Below are 19,353 nucleotides of genomic sequence, written 5' to 3' on the forward strand. Positions count from 1 at the left end.
AAGATTATTATTATTTTTTTCTTCTTTTTTTACAAATGTAGGTGAGGAGGTGGGATTTGTGTTAAGACCCTCACTCCGTACTCTTAGTTGGTATATTAAATATAATGCCGGATAAAGTTTTATGATACTCACAACAATAAGCAACGGACGTTTGTGTAAATTTACTGATAGGGTCCAATTTAGATGATGTGTCTCAACCTATGATACTTACCCAGTTCGATATATGGAGAGCCCCACTACATCCAGATCTCAACTCCGATATACAACGTAGCGTTTTGGGTAAATTATACAAACTATGGGCGAGACAGTTGCCGGTTTGCTTCTCTAGTTTCAATTTTTAAGGTTCCTTTCCATGCATTGATCAGGCAGAAAAATTAACCAACCTGCATTGCTCGTTATCACCACCGTAGAAGAAAAGAGAAACAAAGAGAGGGTCACCACCGTGTTGCCTTCCTCACCATTAATGCCTCGAGGGTAAGAGGGCGGCTATCTCGTATGCATGTTTCGGCACTGCAATACACCAAGCAGCAGACACGACTGGCACAACAATTAGTTCATCCGAACTAACTCCGACGTATGTGAGAGTTCAATGAATGTGCAAATGAAAAAACCAAGATATTTGAAGCATTCGATTCAACATCCCATGTCTTCGAAGCACAAATGTCAAGATTTTAATATGCAAATCCAAGGCCGGAGCTTCCTGTATCTTCGACGCAGGTTTTCGCTGCAGCAAATTCCTGGTGTATTAACAACATAAAGAGTATATGAATGCACCAACTCAGAAGATCACTACAACACAAGCCTGAACAACAGTCGATGCAAAAACTTGTAAGGCGTGGCACTAAAAATGGGGAATTGTCGAAGCCTCCAAACTGAATGTCCAATTTTAACTCAAGCTTCCTGCTTCAATGCAATGTCGATTATTCCAACTGGCGATTTAGGTCGATAATGTTCATCAGTGTCAACTTCTTCAATTTCCTGAGGATGAACATTGGAAACAAAAAGCAAGTTTTAGCTTTTCAATGAATCATCCACCCTCTTCTACTTCCTGAGCAGGCATAACAGTGTTACAAAGCATTTGTTTCGATAATTTTTCTTGCAAACCATTTCTTCGACTTAAGCGCAAGAAAGAGTTTGTAAGCTTCATGCTGAACATGATATTTACTCTGATATAATAGGTAATACAAAAGGATAATATTAGTAGCAATTTATGAAAAGCAAGAAGGGCTGTAAATGCCTTTCCAACTCCCCAGCGCAATGCGCATGTTGGCGCAACAAACAATGACTTGCTATTTGGAGTTACCTGCACAGATCTTTTCTTTGTCTATTTGTCTTTAAGGGAATTCACAAACCACGGAACCAAGTCAATTTTCAACCTTCCTTTTTGTCAGCCTTGTTTTTCTAGTCATCTTTTAGCATAATGTCAAATCCATTGATACTAATCATTTCATTAGTTTATCAAGATTTTTCTATGTAGTTTTTCCTAGTGCACAGTTCTTACATCGTCTTTCTTGTGGACATAAAGGTGACATCTCCACATCTCCACCATGCAAACTTTAAGGTTTTCTTTTGCTCATTGATCATACCACTATCTTTAATAGGCACCCCAGCACTCACCTAGGCGCTCGGGGGAGGCGAGGCAAGGCCTAAGCGCCTCGCACAATGTCCGCGCGCTGCGCTTCACTGAAGTGCTGCATGGGCGCCTTGGGCGAGTGATTGAGTGAATGTGAGCTTTGGTTCGACTAAATCTAGTGAAACCATAAACCCTACTGTCACGGACAAACTTCGAAACAAGGTGTTTGATGTAATGCTTATGTATGTCCGTGTCTTTTGGCATGTTCATGCCTTGTATAACATGTAGAGGGGTGGCCGAAGGCATAATAGTCTCATTTTAGTTGGGTTGGTGGCCTCTTTAGGCTTGTAAATAAAGGTTGTGTCATGTGGACACGTGCGAGAGCTTTTCGGTCCGTAATGGATCATTTTACCCTTTGTTGTGCCACTGTTCAGAGCTTGTAAAGTCTGTTTGTAATTTGCATTGTCTATGAAGTGTTTTTCGGACATGTTTGCTTGTGGATCCCGATTGAGGCGTTCTCTTTAACCCGTTCTCTCTTTTGTTGGTCCTAAGGGACAATGGGAGGCTTCGGGGAAGTTGACCCTTGCGGACGGACGCGCAAGGGTGCCGCACGACTTAGGCAAAACCAGTTAAGTCCGTGTCATATGGTATCAGAGCGGGACAAGCACTCATAGAAACACTTGACATGCAAACGTGGGGGACCTAGCGGGGCTGCGTTGAGGGCAGTCAGCACACGTGCGACCGTTTGAGGGAAAACGGGCATGGAGATGTAGGGAAAAGAGTCGCTCAGAGGAGCGGGCATCTGAGATTGGCATTCAAAGGAATGACCAACCCTTCGCGCAAGAGGCACCACGAGAACAGGCAAGCTTGGAAGAATTTGGAGCGCACAAAGGTTGGGATGGCTGAGTTTGAGCTACGGCTCAACGTTGACAACTATACTTGATGGTGCTCTAGGCAAGCGAGGCGCTTGGCAAAAATGAGACCATGCAAGGTGGAATGAGTTGCTCAACGACCAAAAGAGTTATGCAAAGCTCACAGAGGTAAGGGGAATTGCTAACTCGAAGAATTTGGTACTCATGCATGGGCTTGTATGCGGACGACGGAATGTTCGTGGCCATCCCAAGGCGATCGAAACTCGTCGCCATGGAGCATTGAAACTTTCTCTTCGGCATGTGAAGGATACATCCATCGGAGGCTAAAGTGTGCAACGAGTTCAGCATGTTGCTAGGCCTTGAGGGGTGCAGCGGGGGCTGTATTGACATGGAGTCGCAATCTAGCAATTGCGTTTGCAGGAGGCAGAACAGTGCACAGTTTGTTCAGCAGATCGGGGTAGTCCAAGGGGATGGTGGTCTCCGAAACGAAGAGAGATGTTGTTCCAACGGGACAGTTATCCAGGAGGGATAAGTCTCGGCTCTCCAGAGGGAGAATCATGTGAGACGGACCTCACATGTTGAGGAGTACCTCACAAACAACAACTCCACGAAGCTCAATGGACCGAGCAAGCAGCGAGGAGTTGCCGCATGATCTCGCTCGAGAGAATGCATTTGTGGATGCATTGTGAGATCAAGTGGGGGAGCGACCTGAAGCAACTTAAAGGAAGGCACACTTAGAGTCGATATGGAGATCGGACTCAAGGGAGGGCTGACGCATGGAATGGTGGGCGCGAGGGCCACCATCGACTCAATGCAAAAACGAGGAGTGGAGCAACTTGGGTGTAACTTGGCGAAGTACCCAAGCCGCATGAAGGGAGCCAGCAGAGAAGTTGGAACATGGAGCAGAAGCACAGTGCTTTCCTTAGACAGAGGTCAAAGACATGAACTCTTGCAGAGGCAAAGGTAGGATCATGTTGTTCCATTGGTCCTTCATTCTGACGGAGCGGACTCATTTTGCATGGTGCCAAAGACGAAGGGAGCTTCTGGGCACATGCACCTTATCTCGGAGGAGCATTTGATGGAGGAACTAAGGCGACTCAATTTGCGGATGCGAAGTTGGGTTCAGAAGGCCTTAGCATGGGGCAAGAGGACGCAGAGGCGGGTACTCTTGAAGAATATACCACAGTGTCGCCATTCGAGTTGCTATGAAGGAAGCGGTGCGCAGCGAAGATTGTGCTGGTAGGGGCAGAGGCCCAGGATCCAGACAATGGTGCACAAATTACAGTGAAGTCGGTGGACTTCGGGAGTTACTAGGCGACGGACTGTCCTAGAGTGGTGCTTCATCTAGGTGTGACCCAAGAGTGGGTGGATGAAGGTCGATTGCCAAAGGAGCGAACAAAATCGAAGGTGGAAGAGACCCTGCGATGTATTGGCAGAGGCCACACATGGAGGGTTCACAATTCAAGTTTATTCCACAAGGATCAGAATGCAATGGAGATGTCACCAGGAGGCGACATGGTGCAGCGGATCGTGGTGGAACAGTTCGTGGCAATGCGATACACATGACTTAGTCCCGGGAGGGACTAGATCATATGGAGGTATGATCGGGAGCTACTGGGAGCTCCACTTCGGTGAACAACACGACGGCAAGAAGGGCTATGGATTCAAGGAGTGAAGGCCATGGTACCGCAGAGGCGGGTCTTCCGTGCGTGCATCGAATTTTGCTTCGGATGAAAGCCTTGGTCATCAGCATATGGGGGCTGGGTTCCACCAAGGGAAAAGTTCGAATGCAAGTACCAGTGAGTTCCATGGGAGGAACTTGATCATGCAGAGGTATGATCGAAGCAGCTGGAGAGTTGGACTGCTCCAGAGCTCATATTCGCTTAAGGGAGCCCGACAAGTCAGGGGACAAGGTCGAGTAAGTGAACGTTGCTACCAAGGAAGCTAAGGAGAACAGAATCGGTGCAAACCCTACAATGTGATAGCAGAGGCCATGCATGGGAGTTGCAGTCTGTCTTTCCATCGACCAAACAGACTGCTTGGAGAACACAGAGGTGTTGAAGCAGGAGGTCGAAAGGGGCGAGGAAACGACGACGAGTCCAGAGGGACTTAGCTACCCAAAATCAAGCATCAGTCAGAATGGAGGTGGACTCAGAGGAGTGCCACGGAGACATATCTACTGATCGTGAAGAAAAGGGATACAGATGCGAGGAGACGGATAGTAGGGCCATGGGTATAGTAGCGCCATGGTACCGCAGAGGCGGGACTTTCGTGAAAGTCATTGATCCCTTGCTCTCACGGAGGGAGAGCGCTTAGTCGTGAAAGGGGCCGAGGAGGTGGAGCATGCAAAGGCAATCTTCAAGTACCGAGACAAGGCTGAAGGGCAGAGGCCAAGAAACTTCGTAAGACCGGTGTCAACAAGTTTCTCATCAAGATAGCCGTAAGTGAAGGACTTCGGGTCATGCAAGAGTGCACGACCAAGGAACGAAGCAGGCAGTACGCAGTGCTGTACCTTTGCTACTCAGTGGAGTAGGCGGCAGGGTTAATGGAGAAGACGGTACAATCCCAGAGGCGACCTCATCTATCAGAGAATTACTCCAAGTTGGGGTGAAAACTTCCTGCATTCCAAAAGTTTAATGGCATTGAGAAGGTGAATCACAGTAGCTAACTCAACGCAAAGAGTGCAAACACTTCAAGTACTTCAGAAGTGTGAGCAAAGAGCAGGCGAAGGCCAGTAACCAGCTCGATGCATGAAGTACAACCTCGAGGAGGCGGGCGAAGTCAAGTAACCTTTGCCTTCTCAACTCTTAAGAGAATGGGCGAAACCGAGTACCCCAGTTCTCTTATTTATCCAGTAGAGGAGCTCTGCACAAGTTCAAAGACCCTTCGAGGATAATGGAAGACAATAGTTGTCAAATCCTCACCAATGGTGATCAGTGCTACTGAGAGTAGATTGTCCGCTTCATTTCCCAACGAAATGCCAATCGAAAGCGGAAGTGATGCGAACCTATTTGGATGTGACAACTAACTGAAAGAAGAGTCAATGAGCAGATTTTGTGGAGGAAGGACCCAAAACTTCAGAAGTTTGCGAGGTGATGCTCGTTAAAGCTCCAACAAGCATCCATCCAGTTCAAGCAGCATGTGGAAATTTTGAGAGACTAGCGTAGTAAGGATGGTATTTTCCTTCATTTGGTGGATCCGCAGGAATCAACGAGGATCAACACAACTCAGCCAACCCCACACCAGAGTCAGAGTCATTGGCGAGTTGAAGCAGCATGGCGGATCAAAAGGTCGACTACTCAAAAACAGCAGCGGAGAGCAGCTGGGAGCCAAGAGGCGCATTGCAGCTGGAGCAGAAGATTGAAGACTCAGCAAAGGCGAAGAGTTGCAGTGTTCACAAAGGCTTCGACGAGGACGTCGAAGGGATAAGTGGGGGAGAATGTCACGGACAAACTTCGAAACAGGGTGTTTGATGTAATGCTTATGTATGTCCGTGTCTTTTGGCATGTTCATGCCTTGTACAACATGTAGAGGGGCGGCCGAAGGCATAATAGTCTCATTTTAGTTGGGTTGGTGGCCTCTTTAGGCTTGTAAATAAAGGTTGTGTCATGTGGACACGTGCGAGAGCTTTTCGGTCTGTAATGGACCATTTTACCCTTTGTTGTGCCACTGTTCAGAGCTTGTAAAGTCTGTTTGTAATTTGCATTGTCTATGAAGTGTTTTTCGGACATGTTTGCTTGTGGATCCCGATTGAGGCGTTCTCTTTAACCCGTTCTCTCTTTTGTTGGTCCTAAGGGACAATGGGAGGCTTCGGGGAGGCTGACCCTTGCGGACGGACGCGCAAGGGTGCCGCACGACTTAGGCAAAACCAGCTAAGTCCGTGTCACTACGTCGCCGTGCAACCCACCTCTGGTCCGCCATTGACGGACTAGTCCAAAGCTTCCTCTGCCATTAATGGACAGGTCCGAAGCTTCCTCTACCACCGCTGCTTTCCTGTGCAGCTCCCTTCATCACCGAGGGACAAGTCCGAAGCTTCTTCCATCGCCACCGCCGTCCAAAGCTTCCTTCGTCACTGCTACCTTCATCCGCAGCTCCCTTCGTCGCCAAGGGACAAGTTCGAAGTTTCCTCCACCCTCGACGCCGTCGTCTGCAGGAAGCTGCAAACTTGTCCCCGACGAGCAAGTTGCTTTTATCTTAAATTATGAATTTTATAATTTCACTAGTTCAAACAATATCAGCAATGTACCAATTTGATTTAAATTAGTTGACCTTGCACCAATAGGCCCCTTTAATATATGATAGAATTTAAATTAGCTTTTATAAGAAATATTGGATGAGATTTTATTTTATAATCATATTTATTAATCGTAATATATATTTTTTATATTTTAATATTATAGAGCATCTCATTTTGCTCAAGTGGGCACTTAGGTGAGCCTCAAGCGTTTGGGACTTTAGCGTCTTTTAGCACCTAACGCTTTTAAAAACATTGGATCATTTGTTGAACTCCTAAGGAAGATACATTATAATTTTGATGTATATAATAGATCCTTGTGGAACATTAAATTTTACATTAGTGAGAAAGATATATAACTAACATCTCTGTTTATAGAAGAAAGAAGTCTCCCTACAACTCATACTGATGGGAGACTCGTGCAATAAATTTACCGTGTCAGTTATGAAGTTATATGTTTTGTATGTACATGTTCTTCACGCATTGTACATGACTAGAAGATTTGGTTGTTTTATTGATTTCAACTTAAACCAAATTGACAGATATGATTTCCCACTTTTGGACTGAATTGAACTAATCACTACAGAAACCTAGACCATTTGATGATTTCCACTGAGTTTGTGTTAATTTGTAAACCACTAGTCCTCTATTACTTTGCATCAAGCCAATTTCCAGATTTCTTTAAATTATGAGAACAAAGTAATTAAAAATGATATGACTACAGTAAAATGTGGTCAAACTAGCAAGACTAGACAAATAACAAATATATATGGTGACAAAAATACAGAGGATGATTTCCTACCTGAACAACATCCTCCCCCTTGATGACTCGTCCAAAGACCATAAGCTTTTCATTTAAATCAGGGATTGGTGCCGTCGTTATGAAGAGCTCAAATTCTTTACTGTCCTTATTAGGCTTTCTTGTTCCAAGCACAAAAGCCTCATGCTTTGGACTGCACATACCCAATTATAAATGGATTATTATAATTGGAAACCAAAAGCAGCATAACATAGAAAAGGTGTAGATAAGAAAAAAAAACTTTTATTACTAGAAATGAAAGCTGAATAACCTTATGCCAAGCCGACTATGGGCTTTTCCCTTTGGTATCCAATCTTCTGCAACTCCAGATCTTTGTGAATGTGCCCCTTGAATTACAAAATTTTTAATAACATGATCGAAAAGCATTCCTTTGAAGTATCCTTTCCGACTGCATGAAAATTAGACCTCCATCAGACTGCTATAGTAAACAAGAGACAAGGACATAAAGGATGAAAAAATCAGTAATATGCAACGACCAAACTTCGATAAATTCAAAATATATCGAGTGCTTACCCTAGCCATGAAAGTATAGTGATTAATCTAGATCTTCAGTAGTGATGCCCTTAATCATACCCTGTATTTTCTTTTGGCTTTAAAATCTCTTTTCAAAGAGATGTGGATTCAGATGTGCTTAAACATATCCATATTTGACAACTTCTGGAAAATTATCATTCCAACTCTTAACTCCACTTCAGCAATATGCAACTTATACTATCATGTGTATGTACGTGAAGACAACATAACAAGCCCATACGTAAACTCTATGATTCAAAGTATTGACCAAGCAACAATTTTTCCTTTTTTTTGTGTGTGTGCCATTTCTTTTTCTTTTTTATTTAATGAATAATGCATCACACATTGTGTGATGCAGGAGCAATTTAGTTTGTTTATTATTTTAATAAATTTGATTAATTCAGGGATACTTTTCATCTCATAAGTTGTCACTTGACAACTACTCAAGGCAAAGGAAAACGAAACAAATGCTGAGGAAAATGAAGAAATATGGTTGAAGATTATAAATTTGACTGAATCTTAGTGATTCATCTCTACAAAGATTGAAATCTATCAATCAAGAATATTAATAAAAATATTATTCTTCAAGTCAAATAAAAAATATTATAATCTTTAAAGGAAAATTTTAATTCAATACAATTATAATTTTCCTTATTTTTATATCTTTCTTTTATTATTTTACTAGTCTATAAAAAAGGACTAAAAAATTGTAGTGAAGAACTGAAGATCGTCAGAAATGGATAAATGAATTGAGTTCTTTCCTCAAACTGTGTCAGTAGTACGAAACCACAATTATGTTTCCGATGATATGATATGTCTTGCTTGGTTGTCTCGGGAGAGAGAACCTTCTCTTACAGCAGGAGCATACCCAACTAGTAAACAGTTAACAGCTTCAAAAGAGAATTGAGGTAAAGTAATCAAATCATATAAGTCAGAATTGAATAGAATTTCATGCACATATGATAGAGGGGAGTAACCTCATGGAAATTTACTACTAACAGACAAGGGCAAAGGAATATATGAGTCTGCTAACTCTAAAGAGGAGAATGGGGGCACCCCTGAAACTCGAATAAGCATTAGTGCGCGGAGGAAAGTAAGCTAACTCCTAACGCACAAAATTTGGCGAAAGAAAATAATTGAATTGAATTGAATAGAAGTACACATATAGTATAAGATTAGTAAATAGGAATATCTCATTCTAAAACATTAGATTTGAAACTCCCAGCTCGGCACATAGGAGTAGAAAGGGTCTCGTTCATCAAGGCAAAGAAACGATGCTTTAAAGGATTTCAATTTTATGAATTGCATAAGGCACCTTCTTTCAATAAAGAAAAAGAAGCTCGATCATATTGAAACCAAAACAAGATTTCCCTCAAGAAAGTAGAGATGCCAACCACTCCTTGACCCAGTTGAAAGAGATGGATCGGGGTGAAAGCTAAAAACAGATCTAATACTAATAGAAACAGGGACCGTTATCTACGATATTCTTGACTTATAGCTCCATGGGTAATAGGAACCTATATCGTAGGTTAATTATGGACTTTTCCAACCAATAGTTTCATTGGGCACGCAAGTTCTTTAGGATAGAATAGTAAGTAAGGATCGTTGTCCAGGACGAAATATGCTACTGCACTCGATAAGAAAGAATATATGCTATGTAATAGGACAATGGCTCGATTGGGGATGATTCTTTGTATTCAATCTAAATCTCTGCTCTTTGACAAGTTATTGATTCTTAGTCATAAAGAGTTCCTAAGAATGGTTAGCTGCTTAAGGGGAAAAGTTTGAACCCCCCATAGAGAAAGAAAAGATTGAACCTTCTGAAAAGAATCCTATGGTCCACGTGTGAGACGTATGGAGGTACAAGACTTTATGCCTACGAGGTCGCTTCTTGAGCCAAAACGAGTCCAATAGTTATCCAAGTTTTTATTTTCTATTTTTTTCAGTTATTATCTTTATTTTCACTCTTTTAATTCCACTATTCAGAAAATAAGAATCCTCTGCTCCTCATCCACATGTTTAATATTAGAGCTTTTGTTTTAGCCAAGATGTTCTATTATCAAGGCCTATCTAAATCTAAAATATATGAACTCGGGGTGAGTTTCTATGGAACAAAAGCATTAAATATAGGAGTCATTTAATTTATTTATTATTTGAATAAATTTGATTAATTTAGGAGTATTTTTGCATACATCATAGTTATCCAAGTTTTTATTTTATATTATTTTTCATTTATTATCTTTATTTTCATTTTTTCAATTCTTCTATTCAGAAAATAAAAATCCTCTGCTAATCATCCTCATGTTTAATATTAGAGATTTTGTTTTAGCCAAGATGTTCTGTTATCAAGGCCAATGTAACTCTCAAATATATGAACTCGGGGTGAGTTCATATTGCTCCATGCGTAATAGGAACCTATATTGTAGGTTAATTATGGACTTTTCCAACCAATAGTTTCATTGGGCACGCAAGTTCTTTAGGATAGAATAGTAAGTAAGGATCGTTGTCCAGGACGAAATATGCTACTGCACTCGATAAGAAAGAATATATGCTATGTAATAGGACAATGGCTCGATTGGGGATGATTCTTTGTATTCAATCTAAATCTCTGCTCTTTGACAAGTTATTGATTCTTAGTCATAAAGAGTTCCTAAGAATGGTTAGCTGCTTAAGGGGAAAAGTTTGAACCCCCCATAGAGAAAGAAAAGATTGAACCTTCTGAAAAGAATCCTATGGTCCACGTGTGAGACGTATGGAGGTACAAGACTTTATGCCTACGAGGTCGCTTCTTGAGCCAAAACGAGTCCAATAGTTATCCAAGTTTTTATTTTCTATTTTTTTCAGTTATTATCTTTATTTTCACTCTTTTAATTCCACTATTCAGAAAATAAGAATCCTCTGCTCCTCATCCACATGTTTAATATTAGAGCTTTTGTTTTAGCCAAGATGTTCTATTATCAAGGCCTATCTAAATCTAAAATATATGAACTCGGGGTGAGTTTCTATGGAACAAAAGCATTAAATACAGGAGTCATTTAATTTATTTATTATTTGAATAAATTTGATTAATTTAGGAGTATTTTTGCATACATCATAGTTATCCAAGTTTTTATTTTCTATTTTTTTCATTTATTATTTTTATTTTCATTCTTTCAATTCTTCTATTCAGAAAATAAAAATCCTCTGCTAATCATCCTCATGTTTAATATTAGAGCTTTTGTTTTAGCCAAGATGTTCTGTTATCAAGGCCAATCTAAATCTCAAATATATGAACTCGGGGTGAGTTTCTATGCAGTAAAAGCATTTAATACAGGAGCAATTTAATTCGTTTATTATTTGAATAAATTTGATTAATTTAGGAGTATTTTGCATACATCATAAGTTATCACATGATAACATCTACTTAAGCCGAAGAAAAAAAAACAAATGTAGATAAAAAGCAAGAAATATCGATTGAAAATTACAAATCTTGACCAAAGATTTTAAGTATTCATCTCTACAAAGACGAAAGTCTATCAATCAAGAATATCACCAAAAACATTATTTTTCAAATCAAGTTAAGAATACTATGTTCGTCAGAGGAAAGTTTTAATTTGATACAATTGTAATTTTTCTTAATTCTATATTTTCCTTTTCTTTCTTGTACTTGAGCCTATAAAACAGGCTAGAATATTATAACAAAGATCATAAAAAATGGATCAATGAATTGAGTTCTTTTCTCACATTGTGTGAGTGGTGCAAGACTATAATTATGTTTTTGATTGTATAATTCCACTATCCACGTGTAAAGCATGTAGAGGGGTGAGATTTTCATCCTGGGAGGTTGCTCCATAAGCTAGAGAGAGTCTCGTAGTTATCCACATTTTTATTTTCTATTATTTTTTCAGTTATTATATTTATTTCTACTCTTTCAATTCCTCTATTCACAAGATAAAAATCCTTTGTTACTTGTCCTAGGTATCAAAGTCTTTGGTTTAGCAAAATGTTCTATGATCAAGGCTGATCTAAATCTTAAATATATGAACTCAAGATGAGTTCCCATGCAACAAATGCATTTGATGCAAAAGTAATTTAGTTTGTTTATTATTTAAATAAATTTGATTAATTTAGGAGTATCTTGCATGTGTCATGACTTGTCAAATGACAACATCTAGGTGAAGAAAAAGGAAACAAATGCAGAGAAAAAAGAAAGGAATATTGATTGAAGATTACAAATCTTTGACCAAAGATTTTAAGTATTTATCTCTATAAAAATGAAAGTCTATTAATTAAGAATATCATAAAAAATATTATTTTTTAAAATCAAGATAACAATATTATATCCGAAGGAAAATTTTAATTTGATATAATTATAATTTTCTTTATTTCTCTTTTTTGTACCTGACTACCTGGAGTCTATAAAAAGGGCTAGAACATTGTAATGATAATCACTAGAAAGGATGAACGAATTCAGTTCTTTTCTCACATTATGTGCTAGCGGTGTAAGGCCACAGTTATGCTTTCAATCGTATGATTCCATTGTCCACAGGCGATACGTGTGGAGTTGCGATACTTTCATCCCATGAGATAGCTTCTTAGCCAAAACGAGTTTGGTAATCATCCAAGATTTTCTTTTATATTATTATTCAATTATTATCTTTATTTTCACTCTTAGATTCCTCTATTCACAAAAAATATTACTCGTCATACATTAGATTTAGTATCAAAGTTTTCGATTTAGCCAGGATGTTCTTAATGATATTTTTCCTTTTTTTCTTTTACTTGAGTTTATAAAAAGGACTAGAACATTCTAATAAAAATCATTAGAAATGGATCAATATATTAAGTTCTTTTCTTCCCACATTGTGTGTGTGACACAAGTCCACCATTATGTTTTTCATGATATAGTGCAATTGTCCAAGTACGAGATGTGTGAAAGTGCGAGACCTTTATCCTAGGAGTTCACTCCTTAATCCAAGAGTTTGATAGTTATCTTTATTTTTTATTATTTTTCAGTTAATAACTTTATTTTCACTCTTTCAATTCCTGTATTCACAAAAAAGAAACCCACCATTAGTAGTCCTACATCATCGTGCTTCCAAGTATAATTAACAAAGAAATAAATAACCATTACATGAGTCTAGTGAAATTTTTTCTTGTTTCACATACCAACAGTAGGAAGGTCATAATCGTAGAAGCAAGAAAAAACAAAAAAAATATTTTATACATTTTTTCCATGTGAAATTTTTTTTCCTTTACATCTAAAGCATCATTTTGGTCATTTTCAATATCTCAGTTCCACATTATTTGCATTGATATGGCTTTCCTACCTCAGAATGTTGTACAATGCAATACTGAAAAAAGATTAATATCTATAAGACTATAACATACTTATATAAATTCAACTTTAGTGGCTTTAATGAAAATATTTTACCAACTTTGAATTAACTAATGCTTAATTAATTTTAAAGCAAAAATCATGGTTCTTGGCCACTTCAAAATGCAACCGAAGAAGGTGACTTGTAGAGGTTGCTTTAGATCATTTTCGCTCATATGCTTGTGCATAAAATTCAATAATTCCCACAATTCTTAAATAAAGGAAAGAACTCCAACACAAACAAACATGGCATGTCTGGGTTTTATCATACAGAAGGTTCATAAATCTTAGTTACTAATTCAATTTTAAAAAATAAACTGTCATTTTAAATGCTCAAAGTTGCATTAATTAATTTTGAAAAAGTGAATTATTTTAACTTCAAGATATAATTATTGTTTTTTACTACATTTTCTTTTATTATAATATCACTTTTTTTCCTATAGACCAATGCTTTTTTCTCCCTAGTTATATGGTGTTTTTGTCCTTCACGCATCCAGAAGTTCCATGGACTAAAAAAAAGAGTTGCAGAAATATGAAAAAACACTTACCATAAATCAACAAACTTATCCACCACATCACGAGAAGAATCCTTATTGAGTTCAATAGTTATCAGACCCTTTGCAGTACTAAAGATCTATTGAAAACAAAAACAAGAATAAGTTAACTCTAGCAGGTCTATATTCACAAAGAAAAGAACTTATTAGTGTAAATTCATGAATTCTCAAGAGACCAACAGGCTACTAAAGTCAGGGTGGCCATACTGAGCTCCAATTTGCACAGAAATCAAAGATCATATATGTCCAAGATTTCATGGTACACAAACATTGACACCACCAATCGATTCTAAGAAGGCTCCCTACATATCTACCTTGCAGCTAATAAAAAATCAAAACATCAACTAGTTGATGAAATTCTAGCTTGCAAGTAGGAGGTAAGCATAGAAGACTAACTTTTACGAAAATACCCATGTTCTATTATCCTACCAACAAATTACCAAATGAAAAGGCTTAACATTCTGTCAATTATTTTACAAAATAATGTAAAGAGGTCTTGTTTCAAGTTATCTGCTTTGCATTATGCATTTTTTTTTCCATAACAAAATAATCAAAGATGATAAGTACAAATGACAGCAACATAGTACCACTGACTCCAATTAATGATTGGTAGAAGAAGAATATACATTCACAAATTGGCAAAAAGCATAACCATTTCAACCAAAAGTGTTTCAGTGTTACTCTCTTTGTTAAAGATACAATAGTTTTTAGGTGTAAAAATCTTGGATGGCCTGTTCTTTAAGCTCATCAGTCAATTTGCTGAAACTTGGCTCTTCTTAGCTAAATGAAATCCAACTAAGATCTCCACTTGCTATCTACAGTCTCCAAAAGCATAACAACTTTAACAGTCTGACTAATATTTTTTCATGATTTAGTAGACCAGGTTTCTTCATTGGCATGTTCTAATTCGATATTACATCAACATTTTTATTTCATCCGATGCAAACTCATCACTACTGATTGTTTCTTTTATTTTCCTACTCTCACTTTGTTTCTCTTGGCAGTTCAATATCTGAAATGGTCATATGATCGGACATGAGTGGATGAATATATTTTGTGATTTTCAAAAATGACAGATCTACAAAGTTTTAAATGACGTAATTACTCCTGCAAAATTTGACATAATAAGAATATTCAGAAATAACTAAGATTCATGCACTAGTCCTATTTATGGTTATAAAAGCAAGAATCCAGGAGATAAATTTTGCAGATATACCCTTGTAAAAGTAAACACCTGCTAGATTCAACTTATTCAAATGCAAATCTATTTCAATCGTTGTGTGAAAAAATTGAACACCCCAAGAATTCTACTTAGATACTTATGCAATTTCCAAAACTTTGTTCAGAACATTGTGGGTTTTAAACCACAAGTAACTTTAAAAGAATGAAAGGCATGTTTGTTTCAGTGACTGCTTCTTAATTCCTGAATCAAATCCAATTGGTGCCAAAGAAAAAAAGAAAAGGAAAATTTGCAAAAAAAAAAAAAGAAAAGGAAAACTGAAACGAAGATTCAGTCATAGGTTTGTTAATCGTAAAGCAGGGATGCCTGCTTGTTGTAACCTATAAGGCATGACATAATGTTAAAAAAACCTTTGACATCTAAATTCTAAAGTTTAAATAAATAACTTGCTAAGAAAAAAAGGATCTAAAATCTAATACTCAATCTTTAAGGCTAATACTCATTATTTAAGGCTTAACATGCACTAAGATTTTAGTCAATTTATAGGGTTAAATAAAATGTGCAGGTAGTTGTTACAAAATGCTCTAGTGGCTAAAGTTGTACTGTTCTACAGTTTTCTAATAGTTGTCAATGATTAAAAAATACAGGTAATGCATGTGCCTAAAATGGCAGCACAAAGCAAGACACAAACACAAAAAACAAATAATTAAATTCTACAAATTTAAGAACACACTTGATAAAGACATGGCACTAATGGAGAAACTTACAGCATAACTAGGAAGATCAGATCTTGTTGATTCTCCAAATATTTCTGAATGCTTCAACAATCAACACAAAATTCAGAACAAAATGTCAAAATTCATAAACGAATATAAACTAATAATAAACTAAAGCCAACAAAAGGACAGGCAAGAGTACAACTAAATGCAATGAATGTTGCTTTATCATAAACTTATTTTAAGTTTTCAATAGTAGTGTAGATTCATCACATCCATGCCACACCACTTTAAACAAATGCTGTTTTTTATTTTCTCTAGTTTTTCTCAAATCCTTGTGATGTTCTCATGATTCCTTAATTTTCTATTAGAAAAGATTTCATAAAATTTGTGTTTGTTACCGAAATACAACACATCGTTGAATTACTGATAATCATTTACTAAGTGGTTGGACAAAGGTTCACTGGTTCTAAAATCCAAAAAATGATTTACATAGTTAACAAAAATTAGCCACCCTGTGAGCTATACAAATATGGATCTACTTGCATATTTGAACAAAATAACCTGGATATCATTAGCAAGTTTTAACAAAATCATGTTAGTGTTAACTAACTTGCAGCAAGTTAAGAGAGTTCAAGGAGCAGTTAAAGAAAGATAACATCATCATAGACAAGTTAAACAAACATCAGATCTCATTAAATTTACCTCAAACGTTTCCAAGCCAGTGCCCAGTTGGTCGTTTGACCTTCAATGAATTTGAACAATGTTCAGCTTCAAAAACAATCACTAAACAACATATTACACTGCAGACTAACTAAACAATAGACAACTCTTTGTCAAACTACATCATGATGATAAAACAAATAAATTAATGACTGTAGCAATAGAATATATGCATGAGCAAAAAAAAAACAGCTAGAGAATCTAACCTGTGATACCAATGTCTGAAAGTAGCATACAGGGACAACACAATCAGAATAACGATGACATTGCAAGAGACGATAGTACTAAGACTGATTCGAGTTGGTCCTTTCTTCTTCTTACTTTGAAGTAGCAATGCCTGTGGTTTGATTTTAGCCATGAGGTGCTTCTTCTAAAGGAAAATAAACAAAAAGTTATCTTTAAGCAAACAAAGACAGATAATTAGTGATTTACAAGATTCAGATAAATCAATGATTGATCAGAGTTATACAAACAGATATCCACATGAAATGACAATTATACAACAATTTATGAAGTTGAAAAAATAAGAAAGCATCAGTGTTTATGAAGTTGAAAAAAAATAAGTATTTCCAGCATCAATCACATGTTTTAATATTGTGGAACATCAGCATGCCACATGATTTTCTTCTTTCTCTTCAGTCTCCTTTACTTCCTTCTCAGAGCTCATGTAAAAAACTCAACTCCGGCTAAATATTTTACCCTCTGTAAGAAGCCAACATGGCATAATTATTTAGATCATCATAGCTTCAATGGACCTAGACACAAGTAGAATACGAAATGACTTTTGGATGTTGTTACTTTCTTGCTTTCCTTAAAGCACAGAATGACTTTGTCTTCTCTCCAATATCATGGACTAATATTTCTTTATATTACTCGATTAGCATGAGAAAGTGATCTTAATGATAAGTGATATATCTATAGCAGACTTGAAATAAGTTTCACCATGAAGTTTTTTTTTTTTATCTTATTTTGATATAATAGGCACAAAATAGTCTCAAATATTCAAAGCTCATAAAACCAACCACCTGAAACCCCCGTATAAACAAGACCTTGAAAGACATGCTCATTGATGCTCCAACCTGAGTTAATCGATATAGATTGATCTAAAATGCTCGACATACAAGCTGATACGTGACTTGATACAAATATCAGAAAAGCAACGATTTCAGGTACAAGCTCCACGAACCTCGGCAGCTTTTCTTTAACTGAGAATTCTTGATTGGGAATTACCATCATCCTCTTCGACATAGTTCTTTATTTAAATACTAATAGCTTCTACATCCAATAAATACAGCAACCCTAGAGGAGCCAATCGGCAGCAATACCCGGATCCCGCTGCCGCATAATACAAACAAAATGTCGACTACAATCATCTCCAAGGACATTAAGCACAAGAATAAATAGAGAGTGGGAAATCAGATGGTAAAAGTACACACGATGGTCGACCTTCAAAATCTTCTAAGAAGAAGAAATAAAATTGGTTGGCCGATCTGTGAACAAAGGCAGGTTTCACCAAGCAGATCTAAAGAATATTATGCATCAAACACGCTGTGATTACAGCGGAACGGCTTTGTGGATCAAAAGATTTAGAACCGGGATCTACACCGAGAAGGGTTGAACGGAAAAGGAGCGAGAGGGAGAGGAGCACCTACGATTTAGCGCCGCCACCGCTGCTGCTAGCTACTGGTCCTGTGTCCCTCGTTTGCCCTCTTAACGCCGCATCTGCTGTTGTTTGGATCGGAGGAGGAGAGGAAGAATGACTGCTTGCTTCCGGGGACGTTCGAGTCTCCAATGTGTTGCGCGAAAGGAGGTGAGAGCGACCGATCTCCGTTCCGATTTAATGGAAACCCAAGTGTTCGGCACGGCAATCGGTGGCCGCCATGGGCTGAGCCCAAATATATATTTGAGCCCAAATCATTTTATGGATATTATATATACAATATTTTTTAACAAAATCTCTCATGTGATTATAATAATATTAAAAATATTTATCATTTCTTATTTATATATTATAATACCAGTGGACCATGATTATTAATGCTTAGGATATACAGTCTAAAGAAATCGACTTATCAGCATAATGGGACATAAATATTTGAGCCCAAATCATTTTATGGATATTATATACATAATATTTTTTAACAAAATCTCTCATGTGATGATAATAATATTAAAAATATTTATTATTTCTTATTTATATATTATAATACCAATGGACCATGATTATTAATGCTTAGGATTTATAGTTAAAGAAATCGACTTATCAACATGATGAGACATAAATATTTGAGCCCAAATCATTTTATGAATATTATATACACAATATTTTTTAACAAAATCTCTCATGTGATGATATAATAATATTAAAAATATTTATCATTTCTTATTTACATATTATAATACCAGTGGACCATGATTATTAATGCTTAGGATTTAGTATCCGGAAGGACATACATACATATATACTCACAATATTTAGATCTTGGAATATAAACCCATTTTTTTATTTTAATTTTGGTAAAACTTATGTTTTGATTCTTTGCCTCATCTTTTGTTACTAAATAGTGGATAGGATAGGTGGTGTTGTGAAACTAGTTAAGTATGACTTACTTCTATTTACGAATCTTAAAGCCATGCATTCTTTGGTTCTTCTTTGACAATTGTTGGACTTGAAACTTTATTTATAGGCTAAAGAAATCGACTTGTCAGCATGATGGGACATAAATAATCCAAGGCGATATATTTCTCAAAATCGTCATCCTCCAAAAAGTTGATTCTCTCGTGATCTTATAATTCTACCGAGCCTTTCTTA

The 19,353-nt window shown here is 37.3% G+C and overlaps 1 protein-coding gene across 4 annotated transcripts; it reads right to left on the reverse strand.

Moving 5' to 3' along the window:
- Positions 1 to 602: 602 nt before the first annotated feature.
- On the reverse strand, positions 603 to 18,365 carry LOC103985125 (peptidyl-prolyl cis-trans isomerase CYP21-4). 4 transcript variants are annotated; one of them, XM_009402744.3, is made up of 8 exons: positions 18,190 to 18,365; positions 16,748 to 16,911; positions 16,524 to 16,563; positions 15,870 to 15,920; positions 13,917 to 14,002; positions 7,750 to 7,887; positions 7,482 to 7,632; positions 603 to 978 (listed from the first exon to the last, which is right to left on the reverse strand). In XM_009402744.3, exons 2-8 carry the CDS (start codon positions 16,897 to 16,899, stop codon positions 892 to 894), a joined length of 705 nt encoding a protein of 234 aa, XP_009401019.1. In that variant the 5' UTR covers positions 16,900 to 16,911; positions 18,190 to 18,365; the 3' UTR covers positions 603 to 891. The 4 variants fall into 4 exon arrangements, with proteins under 4 accessions (XP_009401019.1, XP_009401018.1, XP_018682300.1 ...); XM_009402743.3 differs by having other exon boundaries at positions 18,194 to 18,364; XM_018826755.2 differs by having other exon boundaries at positions 16,748 to 16,908; positions 18,194 to 18,334.
- Positions 18,366 to 19,353: the final 988 nt, after the last annotated feature.

The sequence above is a fragment of the Musa acuminata genome, chromosome BXJ1-5 (assembly GCF_036884655.1).
Source record: "Musa acuminata AAA Group cultivar baxijiao chromosome BXJ1-5, Cavendish_Baxijiao_AAA, whole genome shotgun sequence".
Classification (NCBI taxonomy): Eukaryota; Viridiplantae; Streptophyta; class Magnoliopsida; order Zingiberales; family Musaceae; genus Musa; species Musa acuminata.